The sequence below is a fragment of the Callorhinus ursinus genome, unplaced genomic scaffold (genome assembly GCF_003265705.2).
Source record: "Callorhinus ursinus isolate GAN/ISIS: 27379988/994484 unplaced genomic scaffold, GSC_fseal_2.0 scaffold36, whole genome shotgun sequence".
Classification (NCBI taxonomy): domain Eukaryota; kingdom Metazoa; phylum Chordata; class Mammalia; order Carnivora; family Otariidae; genus Callorhinus; species Callorhinus ursinus.
This window is the reverse complement of record NW_027397098.1, coordinates 293,384-310,971: the sequence shown is the minus strand read 5'-3', so window position 1 is coordinate 310,971 and position 17,588 is coordinate 293,384. Positions and strand designations below refer to the sequence as shown.

Genomic DNA, 17,588 nt, shown 5'->3' with positions numbered 1-17,588 from the left:
GATGGGAGGGAACTTTGCAAGAAAACCCTTCCCAGAGTGCGTTCATGCTGGAGACCCGAGTTCGGCAGCTATCCGGCCTCTGCCGAAGTTTCTTGCTAATGGGAAGTCCTCACATTCGGAGCAAAACCAGGCTTTGGAGAGTCCTTAAGAATGCAGGGGTGCTCTAGCATCTCCGCAGGCGAACCGCACAGAAGAAAGCTGAGGCTCGACTCGAAGTTAGGTGAAACTTAAGACAGTGCGCGCGGGGCCCGGGAAATCTGGAGTCAGTCTCGTCTAACGGTTTCCGAACCGCTAGAAGCCCTCAACCCCGGGGGACAGCAGAGCTCAGTGACTCACTGCCTGTGACTCAGTGACCCCACCCCTCTCCCCCGGGCTTTCCCCGGCCGCCGCCTCGAAGCTCGCGCCGTCCAAAGCCACCGAGCCCGTTAGGTCCCTGAACAGGAACCCCCCAAGACAAGAGGTTGAAAAGATTCGTGGGCCAGAGTGGGCGGTGCGCCAGGCTGCGCGGGGCCCCAGCTCTGCGTCGCCGGCCGTGCACGCCCCCACCTCGCGCTCCAATCTCAGGCACTCTTTGTTTCTTTCTTCCGATTCTCTGGATCCCTGACTCCCCCCTCTTCCTGCTTCTTGCCCGCGGGGCTCCCCACCCACACGCCCCTAACCGACCACAGCCCTGCAGCCGAGTGCCCCTCCCACCCGCCCGCCTCCTCCCAGGACTCTACCGCGCGGTGCCCGCGACCCCTCTGGTCCAGTCCCGGGCAGGGTCCCCCACCACCGCGCGACCCCGCCTTTTTCAGCACCCAGTGGGGAGCAGAGCTCAGGCCATCATCAGGAAAGCCCCCGAAAGTCCCAGCCCAACCAAAAAGTAACGGGACGGTGCGCAGTCCCGGGCTGCAGAGGAGCCGGGAGGAAGGCTCGAGGGCGCCCCCGCCCACCCTCCCCTCTTCTTGTCGGTCCCCATTGGCTGGCGCGGTCTGCGGCTGGGATGGCAGTGGGAGGGGACCCTCTTTCCTAACGGCTTATAAAAACTGCGCCCTCGGAGGGGTCCGGTCCTCTGCCACTCTCGCTTCGGGATCCCCCGCGCCAGAGACGCAGCAGCGCTCCCACCGCCCACACCCACTGCGCCCTCGCTCGCCTGTCCTCCCCGAGCCGGTCCGTGCCGCCGCAGCCGCCCGGCCCACCGCCACCCTCTGCAGCCATGTCCACCAGGTCCGTGTCCTCGTCCTCCTACCGCAGGATGTTCGGCGGCCCCGGCACCGGGAGCCGGCCGAGCTCCACACGGAGCTACGTGACCACGTCCACCCGCACCTACAACCTGGGCAGCGCGTTGCGCCCCAGCACCAGCCGCAGCCTCTATGCCTCGTCCCCCGGAGGCGCGTACGCCACGCGCTCCTCCGCCGTGCGCCTGCGGAGCAGTGTGCCCGGCGTGCGCCTGCTGCAGGACTCGGTGGACTTCTCGCTGGCCGACGCCATCAACACCGAGTTCAAGAACACCCGCACCAACGAGAAAGTGGAGCTGCAGGAGCTGAATGACCGTTTTGCCAACTACATCGACAAGGTGCGCTTCCTGGAGCAGCAGAACAAGATCCTGCTAGCCGAGCTCGAACAGCTCAAGGGCCAGGGCAAGTCGCGCCTGGGGGACCTCTACGAGGAGGAGATGCGGGAGCTGCGCCGGCAGGTGGATCAGCTTACCAACGACAAGGCCCGCTTCGAGGTGGAGCGCGACAACCTGGCCGAGGACATCATGCGGCTCCGGGAGAAGTAAGGCGGCGCCCACGCGGGGCTGCGGGAGGGAAGGGAGAAGGGAACAGGGCCTCCGCGAGAAGCTGCCACGCCCTTGGGAATGTGGCTGGGGTGGTGGCTGCCTGGGGGACAGCGGGTGAGCGGGGCTGTGGGTGCGGCGGCGCAGCCCCGCCCTGAACCCAGACCTTGCAGTTAACATTTCCCCTCCACCCCCACTGGTTGCCCAAAAACACCCCACTTCAGGTTACAGATTTCTTAAAACTACCACTGTGTCTGCAGCCGAAGGCCCTTACAAGCAATGAGCGCCATTTCCCCAAACTTTTAGAAAGTTTCCGGGCCGCTTCCGGCGGGCTGCCAGCATGGGGCGGGAGGAGGGAAGAGAGGAGGGAAGTGGCGGAAGCGAGACAAAGGGATTGCAGAGCTTCCTCGGGGGCGGAGTGGCGGCGGTCGCCTTGCAGGTTCCGGTGGCGACCGTGATTGCTTTTGCACGCTGCCGCCGAGGACCCGCTAAAACGTACGGAGGGCAGCAGTTCTAAAATCCGCAGTGCTTGGCTGCCCGCGGAGGTGGCGCAGCAGCTCCTGTCGCGAGGTGCAGCGACGTGGTGGTTGGGTGTGGCCGCCCCGCCCCTGGCGGTTTCCCAGTTCCCTTTTGGTTAATGTGCGACTGTTTCAGGTTGCAAGAGGAGATGCTTCAGAGAGAGGAAGCCGAGAGCACCCTGCAGTCTTTCAGACAGGTTTGTAGATTCTGTTCCCGCTTGCAGCCACCGGACCGCACCCGATCGACCCGCAGCAATTCTCAAAAGTTACTTACCCCGCGTCTAGATAGTGCAAAACTTCACGTCTTTGCGCAAAGCCCCCTAGTGGCAGAAAGAGCACAGTTCTTCCAATGAAAGCTCCCAATGAAAACCCTTGAATGAGTGAAGCCCTGCCTTAGGACAGAAAAACTTTTAACTTTTTACTTTGTTTCGAGATTTTTTTCAAAGAAACATTTTTTTTCCGTTTTGTTTTTGCAACACATTGACATTCTGATTCTGAACGGTTACAGTTTGATGTAGATTAAGGCTTACTAAAGTCAAGTTGGCTAACTTTTACAAGGCCACGAAAAGCACAGTTATGCCCTGTAGTTTGAAACGTAAACGTGTTGGAGGATAAGAAACTTAGTTTAACTGGACTTAAGCCAGCAAGTTTCTTTTCTTCCCTGCAAGTTCCACTGTGGCATTAAAGTTATATGGTAGTATCACTAGGCACAACTATTTTGTGATCTAATAAGGATGAAAAGGAGCCATCTGTCCCCTGGGCTGAAAGGTATTAATGGTTTCTACGGGCTTCACGATGGAATGTAGATACAGACATTCTGGCAAGTGTGGTGGCTCTGGACAGAAATAATAGGAGTCTTTGTGTTCCCAGAGAAGCTTTGCAACAGGCTACATTCTTATTGAATATGTAATGATGTAAGTGCAGTTCTAATTGGACACAGTATTTGCTAACATCCGTTATCTAATATCTGGTCCAGACTTGTGAAGTATGTGATGGGAAAAGTTCTTAAAGCTACAATCATACCTCACATTTTGAAAGGGCTTTCTTTATTTGGTTTCTTTATTCTTTAGCACTTTCTCCTTAAATGAAGAACGAACCTAGGGCCCAAGAATGGATTTTTTAAGTAAAGGACTTTTTGCTCCAAAGCTAGATAGACTTCAAGGATTTTTAGTTTGAAATTGGAATTCAAAAGCAGGAAGAGCCACTAGCATAGTTTTATTCTCCTGAACACTTACTGGGATGGCTATCTAAGCTCTCAGATGCATAGTCCAGAATAACATTTTGAAGCAGAAATACATTTACCAAATTAAGTTAAGCACTGCAATGTGTGGCCCCTTTTAGTAACTGAGCATTTGTGATCATCATATCTGTAATGTTTTCTGCAGCGTAGTGCATTAATATAAAACAAGATTGATATCAATGATCTCCTCTTTAGGGATTCAGTAAAATCCCTGATATTTTCTTCAAGGAAGTAGAAATGTCACAATGTGACGTAATTATCTTCCGCATCTTTTTTTAGGGCTTAACAAGCAAAAGTGAATTTTTCCCAAGCCAGATTTTTTTTTTAAATTATCACTCATTCCTCATTCACATTTCCATGAAGGTGAGAGAGGTCTCTCAACATTTTAAGACTTCAGTGCTATCAAGTGTACTCCACATACAATTGCTGACAAGATAAGAGGTATAAAAATTCTTATAACATTTCCCTGAGGGGAAATAAAATCTTTGGGACATAGCAGTTTGCAAGTGATGGAAACACAGGAGAGCTTGAGCAGCAAGGATTCTGCATATAGTTTCATTACATGCATTTTGACCAGTCATTCTGAAACAAGCTAAGTAACTGAATTTACAAAGTGCTAAGTGAAAAGGATGGACACACCTTTGCAGGATGCAATGGGAGTTTTAAGAGAAAATTCTACCAGATTTGGAAGCAAAGAAAATACAGTGCAGAATTACATTTCTTTTCCTTATGTGCCTGAACTGCATCTTTGCCAGTCAATTTCAGTACAAATTGAACTGGAGTATAAATCTAGCCTTGCGAGATTGCTACATACTTGCTTTGCGTTCTAAGGATACATTTGGCTCAGTCAGTTAAGCCTCCGACTCTTGATCTCAGCTCAGGTTTCGATCTCCGTCATGAGTTCAAGTCCCATCGTCGTGGAGCCCACTTAAAAAAAAAAAAAGATTTCAATAGAGAATAGAAGAGCTCAGATATGCACTGAAACTTTTGAAGCACAAATTTCTGTTTTACGTGTACTCGAGTATACACAAAATGAAATCTGGTCAACCCTATTACGTTATTTCATGACATTCTAAAAAAGATATCTTAAAAATGCGGTGACATTGATTTTTCTAGGTTTAAAAAAATAATAAAATCAAGTCAGGGAAAGACAAATACCATATGATTTTACTCATGTGGAATTTAAGAAACAAAACAGATGCACAAAGATAAAGACAAATCAAAAAACAGATTCTTAGCTACAGAGAACAGGCTGAGGGCCACCAGAGGGGAGGTGGGTGGTAAAATCGGAGATGGGGATTAAGAGCACACCGAGTATTGTACAGTGTTGCTGAATCACTATATCGTGCACCCGAAACTAATATAATATGTTAGTATCATATGGTATGTCAGTTACACTGGAATTGAAATTTTAAAAATAATGAAAAACTTCACTAGTGTAATGGAGATTCAGAGTGCAGTTTAACATTTACTTGCTTGCAATAAATTGCTTATTAGCCATCTGAATACAATACAGTGGGTCACAATTCAAATTTATTAATGAAGAGAATGAAGAGAAGAATGAAGAGAAGAAAGTATAGTATATTATCATACTGGGTGCTTTATAGACTTATTCAAAGGTCATAAAAGCTCTCAACAACCTTTTCATAGTAAAGAGACTAAGCTCATATGGTTCATTTAAAATGAATAAAGGAGATAAGCCATCGACTTCAGCACCCTCCCATCTGCCCTGTCTTTTCTCTTTTCACCAAACCAGGATGTTGACAATGCTTCTTTGGCACGTCTTGACCTTGAGCGTAAAGTGGAATCCTTGCAAGAAGAGATTGCCTTTTTGAAGAAACTGCATGATGAGGCAAGTGGAGCCACGTTTCGTGAATGAATGTGGGTGGAGTTGCCCCCATCCTGGGCATGGCTGACCTTCTGTCTGTTCTTTCTGCAGGAAATCCAGGAGCTGCAGGCCCAGATTCAGGACCAGCATGTCCAAATCGATATGGATGTTTCCAAGCCTGACCTCACGGCTGCCCTGCGCGACGTACGCCAGCAGTATGAAAGCGTGGCTGCCAAGAACCTTCAGGAGGCCGAGGAATGGTACAAGTCCAAGGTATGAAAGCAATCAGTGTGGCTAGAACAAGAGCAGAGCATTTTGTTCTGGAAACGCTCGTACCTGCCTGTGATCCCTGCACACCCTTTAGCTCCAGTCAGAAAGTTGGCCTGAACTTCTTAAACTTGAACTTCTCTTTCCAGTTGTATTTATTGCTACGGCCTCCCTATCGCTCACCCCTTCTTTCTACTCCCTTCTGAACCCTACTTCCAAGGCAATCCCAGTGCCACGCCCATGACCTCCACCCTTCTTGAATGAGGGTAATGTAAATGTATCGAATTTCTACTCGAAAACATCAACGTCAGCATTCTGCCACTCTTCCTTCGCTGTTCAGAACAGAAATGTAGACGTAGTCTGGAGAACGTGGAGCTTTGCACTTAAGATACAAAATTTGGTTTGGATCATGTGCTATGTATTTATTTGTTTGCCTACCATCTTGAAGCTTTCCCCTTTTCCCAGGCAAGGGAGAATCTTAGGGGATCTTAGGGAATCTTAGGGGACCAAGTCACGTGGGTGGTCCACATTTTGTCATTTCTTTCCGACAGTTTGCCGACCTCTCTGAGGCTGCTAACCGGAACAACGATGCTCTGCGCCAGGCAAAGCAGGAGTCAAATGAGTACCGGAGACAGGTGCAGTCCCTCACCTGCGAAGTGGACGCCCTCAAAGGGACTGTGAGTATCACACCCCACTAAAAAACGGACCATAACCCGCTTGCATCATGCACATTGACCAAGCTAATGGTGATATCTGAACAAAACTTCAAATGAAGACAAATTTATGTTTTAATCCAAAGAAAATGAGCTGCCAGGATAGATTCAAAGAGCACTTCGAGATGTAAAAGTTTTAGCTTACACCTACACTCTTGCTTCTAACGCTTGATGCTTGTATCCTTCACCTGAAGTTGGAGTGCTGCTCCTCCTCTTTGCCACTAGGGGAGCAGATTGTGGGTCTGGGGATAGCAGGGGGTTTCCTGGGAAGTAACATCCGAAGCCTCTCTTACCTCCTGCAGAACGAGTCTCTGGAACGCCAGATGCGTGAAATGGAAGAGAACTTCGCCGTCGAAGCTGCTAACTACCAAGACACTATTGGCCGCCTGCAGGATGAGATTCAGAACATGAAGGAAGAGATGGCCCGTCACCTTCGGGAATACCAGGACCTGCTGAATGTCAAGATGGCTCTCGACATTGAGATTGCCACCTACAGGAAGCTGCTGGAAGGCGAGGAGAGCAGGTGTGGCACAAGGGCTTATGCACGTGTGTGAATAGCTACCCTTTGTTAGGAATTATGCCCTTTGCTTTACCTACGTGCGTTACCTCTTCATCTTTAGAACATTTCTTCAACGTAGCTGCTGACCACTTCTTATAGATGTGGAACCTTAGGTTTGGGAGATTTGGTAACTTGCCCTAATCGGTGTTAATCAGTAGCAGAGCTGGGATTTGAACTCACAACTCTGGGAGCGCCAACACTTTTCCCACTCTGCAGTGCTCAGAGAAAACACTCAAAGGAAAAGATTTTAAATGTACTAATGAGACCAGTCATAGGTAAATACTTCGGAGGCAAATCCCTCACTTAATGAACTACAAGAATACATTCTCTTATTTGATGAAAACAAGAAGTTGAGGAAATTCGTTCCTTATTGTTTGAGTCGTTTAACAAAAATTTTACTGTTCTTCTTTATCCCTATATAGGATTGCTCTGCCTCTTCCAAACTTTTCTTCCCTGAACCTGAGGGGTAAGTATTTGATCTCCCCTTATGAAAAATTTCAGCAGCTTGTAGCCAGTCCGTTTATGATAAAGCACTAATTTGCTAAATGATTTTTTGAAAATGCCATACAAGATAAACTCCTGTAAAACATCCATAATTTTTAGACCCAAGTACTGTCTTACAATCTGTGCTGCCAGTTAAAATTTCAACTCCCTTGGACTTCTTCCTTTGGAGTATGCACTGAAATAGTCCATCCTGATGCTACCGCGTTACCAGGCCCTGGTAAAGTCTTAAGTCTTGAGAATTATTTTGGAAGGAGTGCTTTCGACAGTTGTGAACAACGATCATAATTCTTTAGGCAAAATAGTTACTTGTCTTTTTTAAAATTTCACTTTTACTAATTTTGGGCGATTTTTCTTTATTCAGAAACCAATCTGGATTCCCTCCCTCTGGTTGATACTCACTCAAAAAGGACACTTCTGATTAAGACGGTTGAGACTAGAGATGGACAGGTTGGTATCTTTCAGTCAAAACGCATAATCTCAGGCAGACATCGATAGCCTTGTGAATCAATAAGTCTCTATCTCAGGTAACACCTGGCTCATTGGGGAGGTTTTGGTTTCACTCATGACTCCTCAAAAGAGAATAGGCCTTTTTGCCCGGCACGACACACAGCCAACTGTTTGCCTCCTGAATATGAAGGTGACATAGCAGTCTTCCCACTGTCCAAAATAAGTGATTGTTTTTCTACGTTCCTTAATTTAAGATCGGCGCACAGCTTCCTTAAGTTACTTCCTAGACTCATTCCATGAGCTACTTCAGTAGACTCCCTCAATATCAGAAATGTTTTGATCCTGGACATACGGCCTTCTCTACTGACCGCCACCTGAATACTCTTAGGCCCTTTGACATAGCGCAAGGACATGCCGGATAATCAGTTCGTTTCTTGTTACTTCTCTACGCCAGGAAAGAAATGGCCGAAATCTGTTGCAATCTTCATGGAATCTTCCCTTGCACATACACTTAAAATGCACTTGACTGTACAGTTTAGTCCGTCTTCAGGGCTTTTAAACTTTGCTGCATAGGATTATCACAGCATCCTTCATACACAGTTTTAAGTTTTCTTTTTTTAAGTGCTAACATTCCATAGGATGCTTCTTTTGCATGTAGGTGAAGAGCATCTTACACACGTATCTGTCCCTCCTAGCTGTGACCTTGGCCATGCACAGCTAACGTAACTTGCCTATTTTCACCATCAATGATACCTACTTAGGAGGGTTTTCCTTTGTCATGCTTATCGGGGTAATTTCATCTTCAGCAGGTATTCTATTTGATTCGAATTTTTTTGTTAACAGGTTATCAATGAAACTTCTCAGCATCACGATGACCTTGAGTAAAGAGGGCACAGAGTCGATGCAGCAATACTACCAGCAAGAATAAAAAAAGAAATCCGTATCTTAAAGAAACAGCTTTCAAGTGCCTTTCTGCAGTTTTTCAGGAGCGCAAGATAGATTTGGAATAGGAATAATCTCTAGTTCTTAAGAACCAACACTCTTAAAAGATTTAGGAGAAAGTTTACAACATAATCTAGTTTACGAAGAAAACTTGTGCTAGAATACTTTTTAAAAAGTATTTTTGAATACCATTAAAACTGCTTTTTTTCCAACAAGTATCTGACCAACTTGTTTCTGCTTCAATAAATCTTTGGAAAACTCTTTTGGTGTGTTACTTATTTGTTTCTATCAAAACAGTTCTCTAAACTTTATGAGAATCTGTGTGTCAGTGACTTTTTTTTTTTTTTTTTTGGTCCTAAACTGGTGAATTTGCCACAAAAATCAAGTTTCGGTTAACTGGATAAATCCAACTTATTTCTGCTTCAGATATCATTCTTACTTTGCCCATTGTAGGTATACTTCACTTCTTTCTTTTTTTTTTTTTTAAAGATTTTTTTATTTATTTGACAGAGCACAAGTAGGCAGAGGGAGAGGGAAAAGCAGGCTCCCCGCTGAGCAAGGAGCCCATTGTGGGGCTCGATCCTGGTACCCTGGGATCATGACCTGAGCGAAGGCAGATGCTCAAATGACTGGGCCACCCTGGTGCCCTGACTTCACTTTTTTTCAATGAAGTTCTTTAAATTTACAAATAGCTGGCCTAGAATAGAATAACTTACACAAAAATGCTGATAGGTCTTTACACAAAATGAGGTCAGCTGGGGCCATGCCCCTGTGTGATTTCAATTCTAACAAATACACTTCCTAAAATTAAAGACTTTGGCTAAAGGGAACTTCTGGGGGCACATGCAGCAGGTGGAGTAGCCCAGAGGCCACTGTGGGAGTTAGAACATGGGGCAACGGCAGGATAGAGGGGCTGTGGCGTCCTCAGCAAGATGCGGAGAAGGGACAAGTCCATCAAGCTTGCAAAACCTGGAGCAGTGAGAATGAGTGATAAAGCCCTGAAAACCTTCAGGCCTCTGGAGGTTGTATAGAGTTAAGATAAATAGGGGAGGGAGGATATTGCCCAGAGGCCATAGAGTTGTCACTGGTTGGTAGTGTGTGTGTTCTGAGGGAAACTCTTTTGGGCAAAACCCTGGGCTTCTTGACGTCCCAATTTCCCATATAACTACTACCCCCTCTCCTCCAGGACAGAGGTGGTAGGCTTTTGCCATCATTTTTAGGTGCTCGCTTCTGCCTCGCTTGAGTTGCTGAGGGGAGTGGTAGGTGGTTAATGGAAAGCCCACCTAAGGGCCAGACATTAAGTGCTAACTAACACTGGCTGAGATGTTCATCATTTCTGTTCGGGGGGCAGTGCAGGAGTAAAGAAGGGATTGGCTGCATTACTTAGTAATAGTGCCCCCTTTAGGCTCATAATTGTACTTGTTTGGACAATAGATTATAACTGGTCATCTGACCCTCAGTATAATCTTACAGGAAAGGGTGTTTATCCTGAGAGTCCTTGAGTGTGCCTGCTCCCTCCCCCCCCCCCCCCCTATTTTAAAAAACTGGTGTGTTTAATGGTGCAATCAGCATTACCACAGCAAACATCCAATACTCGGGGCCCTAATAGACATTTTCTATTTGATTTTTGGTTATCTTTTCTGTCCGTTAGCCATTCCTACCACCATCCCCACCAACCCTATTTTTCCTGCCTCCTCTGCCATTTCCATTCCACCTCTGGCTTAGGAGGATTATCCAGGGAAGACAAGAGCTCCATGTTGGTTTTCTTCAAACATGTGACCTTTCATTATTTAAAAAAAAAACAAAAAACAAAATACATTTTTTTTCCCCAGGAAAAAGGAACCAGGATAACAAGGAGTTCCACCCCTGTACTCTGAGACTGGTGGGTTCCCCAGCCTTCAAAGTCCCTTACAGCTCTTTCTAAAATCACCTCCCCAAATTGGCAAAGATGAGCCAGCCTCCCTTATCTGTGACTGTCAGAAATGAGCCCTTCCTGAAAAGCCTCGTAGGGGCTCACCTCATAGGAATTTAAATCTCTTTAAGTCTTTTTTATTTTTATCTTTAATTATACTTCTAGCATTTTCCTTATCTTCCACTTTGAAAAACTGTTAAAAAGAAACTATGTTCTCACCACCTATGGTGAAACAAAGATTAACGCTTGGTTCTTTTATATATAACATTAATCCAAGACTAAAGGAGATAAAAAAAAAAAATAGGAGGTAGAGTGAAGGAAATGATGACTTAAAGTGATGGCTGGAAAAAGTTACCACAGGGACCGTGAGCTCCAGAGAAATAATGTGAAAATTGAGTCTGGCTCAGTTTTCTCACAGTAGTGACAGATGGAGGAGGGGACTGGGGAATGAGACAAATGTTGGACTTCGTTACAACATACCTGATGGAGGATTCGCCTTCCCACCACCAGCCTCTGACAAAGGCACTGGGACAAACGAACTCTTTCTTTCCTGATTGTAGGGAGGGGTGAATGTTGGGGAGGGGGGGGTGGAAGGGAAGGGAAGGGGGGTGCACAGCGGCTTCCCCTCCTGTTTTCCTGAAGAAAGCAAGGAAAGAGCAAACACTATGGCTGCAAGAAGGCTTTCTCTCCGACCTGCCAGGCTTCAGCTAAATGAAGGGTCTGAATCAGTCTCTTGTGGCGACCATAACAAAATAACACAGCCTGGGTCTTAAACAACAGAAATGCATTGCCTCACAGTTCTGGAGACCGGAAGTCCAAGATCAAGGTGTTGGCAAGGCGGGTTTGTTCTGAGTCTCCTCTCCTTAACTAATCTCTTCCTATAAGTAAACAAGTCACACTGAAATAGGGGCCACCCATAGGACCTCATTTTATCTTAATTACCTCTTGAAAGACCTTATCTCTAAATACAGTTACTTTCTGAGGTATGAGGGGTTAGGACTTCAACGTATGACTATGGGGCTGTGGGGGAGGGGACACAATTCCGCCCCTACCAGGGTCACAGTTAAACATTTGGAGAACATTCTTGTCTGTATTCGAAGTAAGTCTGTGATAGAGATTTTCAAAGGGGCATAATTAATTTAAAAAAAAAGAAAGAAAAGTGATATGGTGTTGAGACTATCTGATGGTATACCCAGTTAAGACTAATAAACGTTTAAAATTTGACAGGCATATGTGGAGACCTAGTCCTCTCATGGCCACCAAGACAAGCCTCATATATAAGTTGCCTTGCTTGTTAAAACTACTATCTACCAACCTACCAGCCAGCCTCTTTCTTTGGTCTTTCCCTGCTCGCCACATGCAGGTGCTGGTTTCAGATTTCACTCAGGTGGCTTGCTAAGCAATGTAAGGAGAGATGCCACCATTGTATACCCAAAGCTTTTTCTGAAGGCTTTTTGTAATATGGACCCAGTATTCTCTTTTGGCCACCTTCTCGCTGACCTTGAAGCAATGTGTACCTCTTTGAGAAAAAGATGATGAGTGATGGTTTTAATGTCCTTTTACATCTTGCCAAAGACAATTCCATACCTAATCGTTCAACATCTATGAACAACATTAATTTTATATAATAGTCTGACATTAACTCCAGGAAGCCTACATTATGTTTGACAGTCTCAAAAGCGTTTCTCTTCCTATTCACTGTCTATTTCGCCACACCACAACAAACCCCATCTTTCCATTTCCAACTAAATATGGATAATATAAGCTACCTCCGTATAATCTCCTAGGTGCAGGGTTATGAGCTCAGTCAGACACTTGAATGTTCTCCTTACCACCTCCAGATAAACTCTTTTCCCCTGTCTCCAAGGTGGTAGATAGGATGAACTGCTCATGAAACAACGCAATCAGGTCCAGGCCGAATACATTTCAAAATGTTTCTCCCTATGGGGTTTGACAGAAACAGGTAATTTTTGTTCTCCTTGCCATGCACTTCAGCAAATCATCCTGGCTCTTCTGAGTACTCACCTTTCAAGCCCACGAGTTTCCATCTGAGTTCTTTTGCTTCAAACTGACAGGGTAATGCTGAAGCAGAATGTCATCCGTCAAGTTCCAGGCTGTTTTAGTCGAGAATCAGATACACTCAGACCCATGCTGGCTTTCAGTACCATGGGGTAATGACATTTTTTGGCTCGACCATAAAGTCCTCTTGACCATACTGGGTTGAGGAAAATGTTATGGTTTTCACTAAAATCAATAAAGAACAAGTGAGATTTTGTGAGGGAAAGAACCATCTAAAATGGTTGATCAGAAAAACTACGAAGTCGGGGTGGCTGGGTGGCTCAGTTGGTTAAGCGTCTGCCTTCGGCTCAGGTCATGATCCCAGGGTCCTGGGATGGAGCCCCACATCGGACTCCCTGCTCCGCGGGAAGCCTGCTTCTCCCTCTCACACTCCCCCTGCTTGTGTTCCCTCTCTCGCTGTCTCTCTCTCTGTCAGATAAATAAAATCTTAAAAAAAAAAAAAAAAAGAAAGAAAAAGAAAAACTATGAAGTCGCTATTCCAAAACAACTCTGCATTCACACGATTTGGCTAAGGGGCCTTCTTTTAAATAGACCTCTGTGGATAAAGTTTGGGTTCATAAAATTGGATCTACCATAATGATGCAAAGTTGAATTTCAAATAAGGCCAAAGCTTGAGAAGATGAAGTATAGCATTCAACCATCTACCCAGAAGAGAGAGAGGCATGCATTTTAAGGATATAGGATCCCCAAAGCTATCACATGACCCAGGGGCAGGCAGGCTTTCTTGATGTACTAATCAGATTCAGCAATAGCTAGACTGTCTTTGGGAAAGGTACCCATGCAAGTACGCCCCCATGTGGCCATCAACCTGCCATTCTGGCAGCTCTGTTCATATGCCCATTGTTCCAGTCCCAGCGTGGTCAGTAACCACGCTGGCCAATGTCAAATGGGCCGAATCATTTTGTCTACTTCATTGGTCGGTGTCTCGTGGTGAGATGCTTTTTGGTAGGCATTAATATGTGCTACAAAGTCGTCACACTTTCCCAGCCCTCCTTGGGTCTAATTGTCCAGACCTTTTCTTTCTATGCCCTTGGCCAGCCAACTAGGTGATTGGTCTCAGCCTCTAGAGTTGATGTGTTCTAGGTCTGAACATTGGCTCAGTGTGAGAACTGAGCAAGGCATCACAACATGATTGGGTGATTGCCTTCTGTTCCTCCATCTTTGCCTCCCTCAGGTTATAAAAATTAAGAGGTACCTTGTTGGCTATTTTGCCTATAAGGAAGCCAGGGTCTATTAACCATTTCCACAACTTCCTGTGGGTCACGCCATCTTGGTTGCCCTTCCAACTTTGCCAGTCATGGTAATTGCGACTCCTTGGCTTCTAATGGTTAAGAGACCCCTCGTGGCCCCATCTTTTTTTCAACATCCCATATTAAAGGCCTGTTAACAAAGCCAGCTCTGTGTCTGTCTCACCTACCATCAGTCCTAGCCTGGAGAATTCATCTTACCACCTGTTTTCCCTATTTCTGCTTCCAACTGTGTGTGTTCAGGTCTTCCATGAAGTAGAAGCCAAGACAAGATTAGGCTGGAAATAGCCTACTGGCAGCAGTGATTAAGAAGGAAGACAGAGGTGGGTCCTGAAGTGTGACAGTCTGAGGCACAGAATCAGCAATGTTCCATAGCAGTTTCTCTCTCTCTTTTCATTTTTTTAATCTAAATTCAATTAATTAACATATAATGTATTATTGGTTTCAGAGTTAGAGGTCAGTGATTCATCAATCTTATATAACACCCAGTGCTCATTATATCCCGTGCCCTCCTTAATGTCCATCCCCCATCTACCCCATCCCCCTCCCCTCCAGCAACCCTCAGTTTTTTTCCTATGATTAAGAGTCTCTTACCGTTTTTCTCCTTCTCTGGTTTCATCTTGTTTCATTTTTTCCCCTCTCTTCCCCTATGATCCTCTGCCTTGTTTCTTAAATTCCACATATCAGTGAGATCATATGATAACTGTCTTTCTCTGATTGACTTATTTCACTTAGCATAATACCCTCTAGTTCCAACCACATCGTTGCAAATGGCAAGATTTCATTTTTTCGATGGCTGAATAGTATTCCATTGCATATGTATACCACATCTTCTTTATCCATTCATTTGTCGATAGACATCTGGGCTCTTTCCATAATTTGGCTATTGTGGACATTGCTGCATAGCAGGTTCTCTTGAGGAGAGTTCTGAACCTCCATGGTCACCTCACCCAGGACCACACAATAGTTCTTGTCAAAGAAAACATTTCTTTAGATACAGCAGAATCTGCAGAGATTCTTCTGATCCTCCAAGGATAGGAAAATATTCCATGATGAACCTGAGCGGTGTCTGCTGCTTTTTCATTCTCTTGTTTTCTCAGATTGGACCCTGGCTGTATCTGTGTTTGAGAGAAGAAATCCATTACTTACCCAGCCGTCTCGTGATGGCCTCTCTTTAGCTACTTGGAAACCCTGCTATAGTCTTGAAATAATCATTTTCCTTTAATATCACCTTCTTGAAGAGACTTCCCATGACTTTTTCCTTTCCTTTCTTTTCCTTTACCTTATTTTTCTCCAACATACTTATTACTGTCTGTGTGATGTTATTACATACTTGAGTGTTTGTCTACTTGCTCATTTTTCCATGTCTCCTCTTAGAATATAAATTCCATGACAGGTGGGACCTCCTTTGCCTTGTTCATTGCTCTATCTTCAGTGTTCAGCACGCACATGCCTGACACACACAGTATGTGCTTAATATATGATTATTGAATGAGTACATCAATTATTAGGCAGGCCAGCCTCCCCCACACATAGCTAAAACCAGCCCCAGGAGGAGGGAATGAGGACAGAGAAAAGATGTTTTTCTAGTTCCTTTATGGATACCTCTGAAGGATCCTATAAATCAAGCATTATAATGCCCATTTTGCAGATGACTAAACTGAGGTTCGTAGGCATAATGTTTACAAAGCCACCCAGTTGGTAAATGATGGAGCTGAGATTTGAATCCAGACCCAAAGTGGATGCTCTCAACCACTACAGGATGCTAATAAGAACAACAAGAACAACAAAACCCCCAAACCTAGCTTCTAAATTGATGAGTTCTGGCAAACAATAAACTAGGTCTGTCTCCAGACTTCTTGAGTGGGATGACTCTCACTATCAATCTACATAATTGCTAAATTACAAAACAGGCATAGTGAATAACCCTAAAGCGCTTCTAAATTTTCCAGCCAACAACTGCTTACATCTTCTCCTGCGAAGTGAAGTAAAACTGTTTGCTAATCAGGCCTCAGGAGGGCTTAACTGTTTCCACACAGAATATCAGAAATCTAGAGAACCATTAAGTCATTACCTAGTGCCAAATTGAATGCTACAGTGTATTTTTCTGGGATTTTAACCTGTCTAGCATCTAATGACTCAGAAAGTGTGTCTCTTATTTAATCCCCTCTCAAGATTTGTTTCTCACCAAGAAGCTACTAATGACCTCCCTTGTCAGGGAAGTTAGTCCCTTCAGATACCTGTCAAATAATTTTATGTAGTTATTCTAAAGCAAAGGTAAAAAAAAAAGTAGCTGAATGATTCTGGAAAGCAAACAAGTCAAAGCTCTCAGCTGGGAAGAGTCTAATTGTTATTAGCACCTCCCCTGATGGTGGGGGCATGAAAAGCCACACAAATCAAACACCAGAGTCTAAAATCAAATTCACGTCAACTTAAATCCTAGTCTTCCATTAACCTGGTAAATTATTCAACCTTCTTGCACATTTAATAAAACTCTGAAACAGGCTCCAGAAAATATTTGCATATAAAATATTATTTGAGAAATAAATAAAGCCTTAGTAGAAGGCTATGGTCTTACCCAACCAACTCTGATAACAAAGTACCCAAAGCAAGCTGCCTGTCCTGCAGATTTCTGAGTCACTTCCTTCAAAGGGCAATTCCTTTTGGATTGGTGTTTATTAGCGTGGTAGTTGCTTAATTCCTGGTGAGTGGGGTCAGCTTGATTTACCAACCAGAGGTCTTGACAAAATCTGGCTTAAGTATCCTCAAATGTCTTTTCCCCAACCTCTGCACAGACAAATCTCCTCGGGAGAAAATCCTTTGTTTGAATCTTTCCCCTAAAAGTGTGCGTGTGTGTGTGTGTGTGTGTGTGTGTGTGTGTGTGTGTGTGAGAGAGAGAGAGAGAGAGAGAGAGAGAGAGATTCAGAGAGAAACAGAGACAGAGAGACAGAGAAACAGAAAAAGATACAAAAGATCACGTTTGGGTCATTGAAGATTCCCGTCCAAGAAGATTCCTCCAACCAAGTGAAATGTAGAAGAAACCTCTGGACATTCTTCAAAGACAATTGACTGCTTGACAAAGAACGAACGGTGAGGCAAAACCTGAGGTCATTGCGGTGTCCAAAGAAATACTGACATCTACCGGTGGGTATAGAAGTCACAGGACTTTTCCAAGGGCCACATTAAACTGTATGCAACTGGAGGGATTAAAATCCAACAGACACAATTCAGGACTCTTTTAAGCAAGAAATGATTTTCTTATGACCATGAAGACTATTTTTGAACATTTCTATTATGTATTATAGTCCTTTTATGGCAAGATAGATAACTGATCATTGACTAAATCCCTACATCTGCGACATTTAGCCTGCGAGAAGCACAGTCAAGGCAAGAGTAAAATAAACCAAATTCCTTTCTAACTTTTTTGTGACCCCCAGAACATACCTCTTAAAAACAGTGCTTTAAAAAAAAGCAAGAACAATAGGAAGTAGTACTGCTTCATCAAAAGATCGACCTGTGTTTCAATCTCAAAACCTCCATTTGGCTTTGTAATTTCTACCAAATTACTCACTC

General features: G+C 44.8%; 1 protein-coding gene across 1 annotated transcript; it reads left to right on the top strand.

Annotated features, from left to right (window-relative positions):
- The first annotated feature begins 1,057 nt into the window (after positions 1-1,057).
- On the top strand, positions 1,058-9,038 carry VIM (vimentin). The gene is made up of 9 exons (XM_025853425.2): positions 1,058-1,758; positions 2,414-2,474; positions 5,274-5,369; positions 5,457-5,618; positions 6,164-6,289; positions 6,628-6,848; positions 7,307-7,350; positions 7,750-7,835; positions 8,679-9,038. The coding sequence occupies exons 1-9, from the start codon at positions 1,196-1,198 to the stop codon at positions 8,718-8,720; spliced, it is 1,401 nt and encodes a 466-aa protein (XP_025709210.1). The 5' UTR covers positions 1,058-1,195; the 3' UTR covers positions 8,721-9,038.
- Positions 9,039-17,588: the final 8,550 nt, after the last annotated feature.

Coding starts and splice junctions, on each gene's coding strand:
- VIM (XM_025853425.2), top strand. CDS start 1,196: ATGTCCACCAGGTCCGTGTCCTCGTCCTCCTACCGCAGGATGTTCGGC. Junction 1,759..2,413: donor ATCATGCGGCTCCGGGAGAA/GTAAGGCGGCGC, acceptor CGACTGTTTCAG/GTTGCAAGAGGAGATGCTTC. Junction 6,849..7,306: donor CTGGAAGGCGAGGAGAGCAG/GTGTGGCACAAG, acceptor ATCCCTATATAG/GATTGCTCTGCCTCTTCCAA.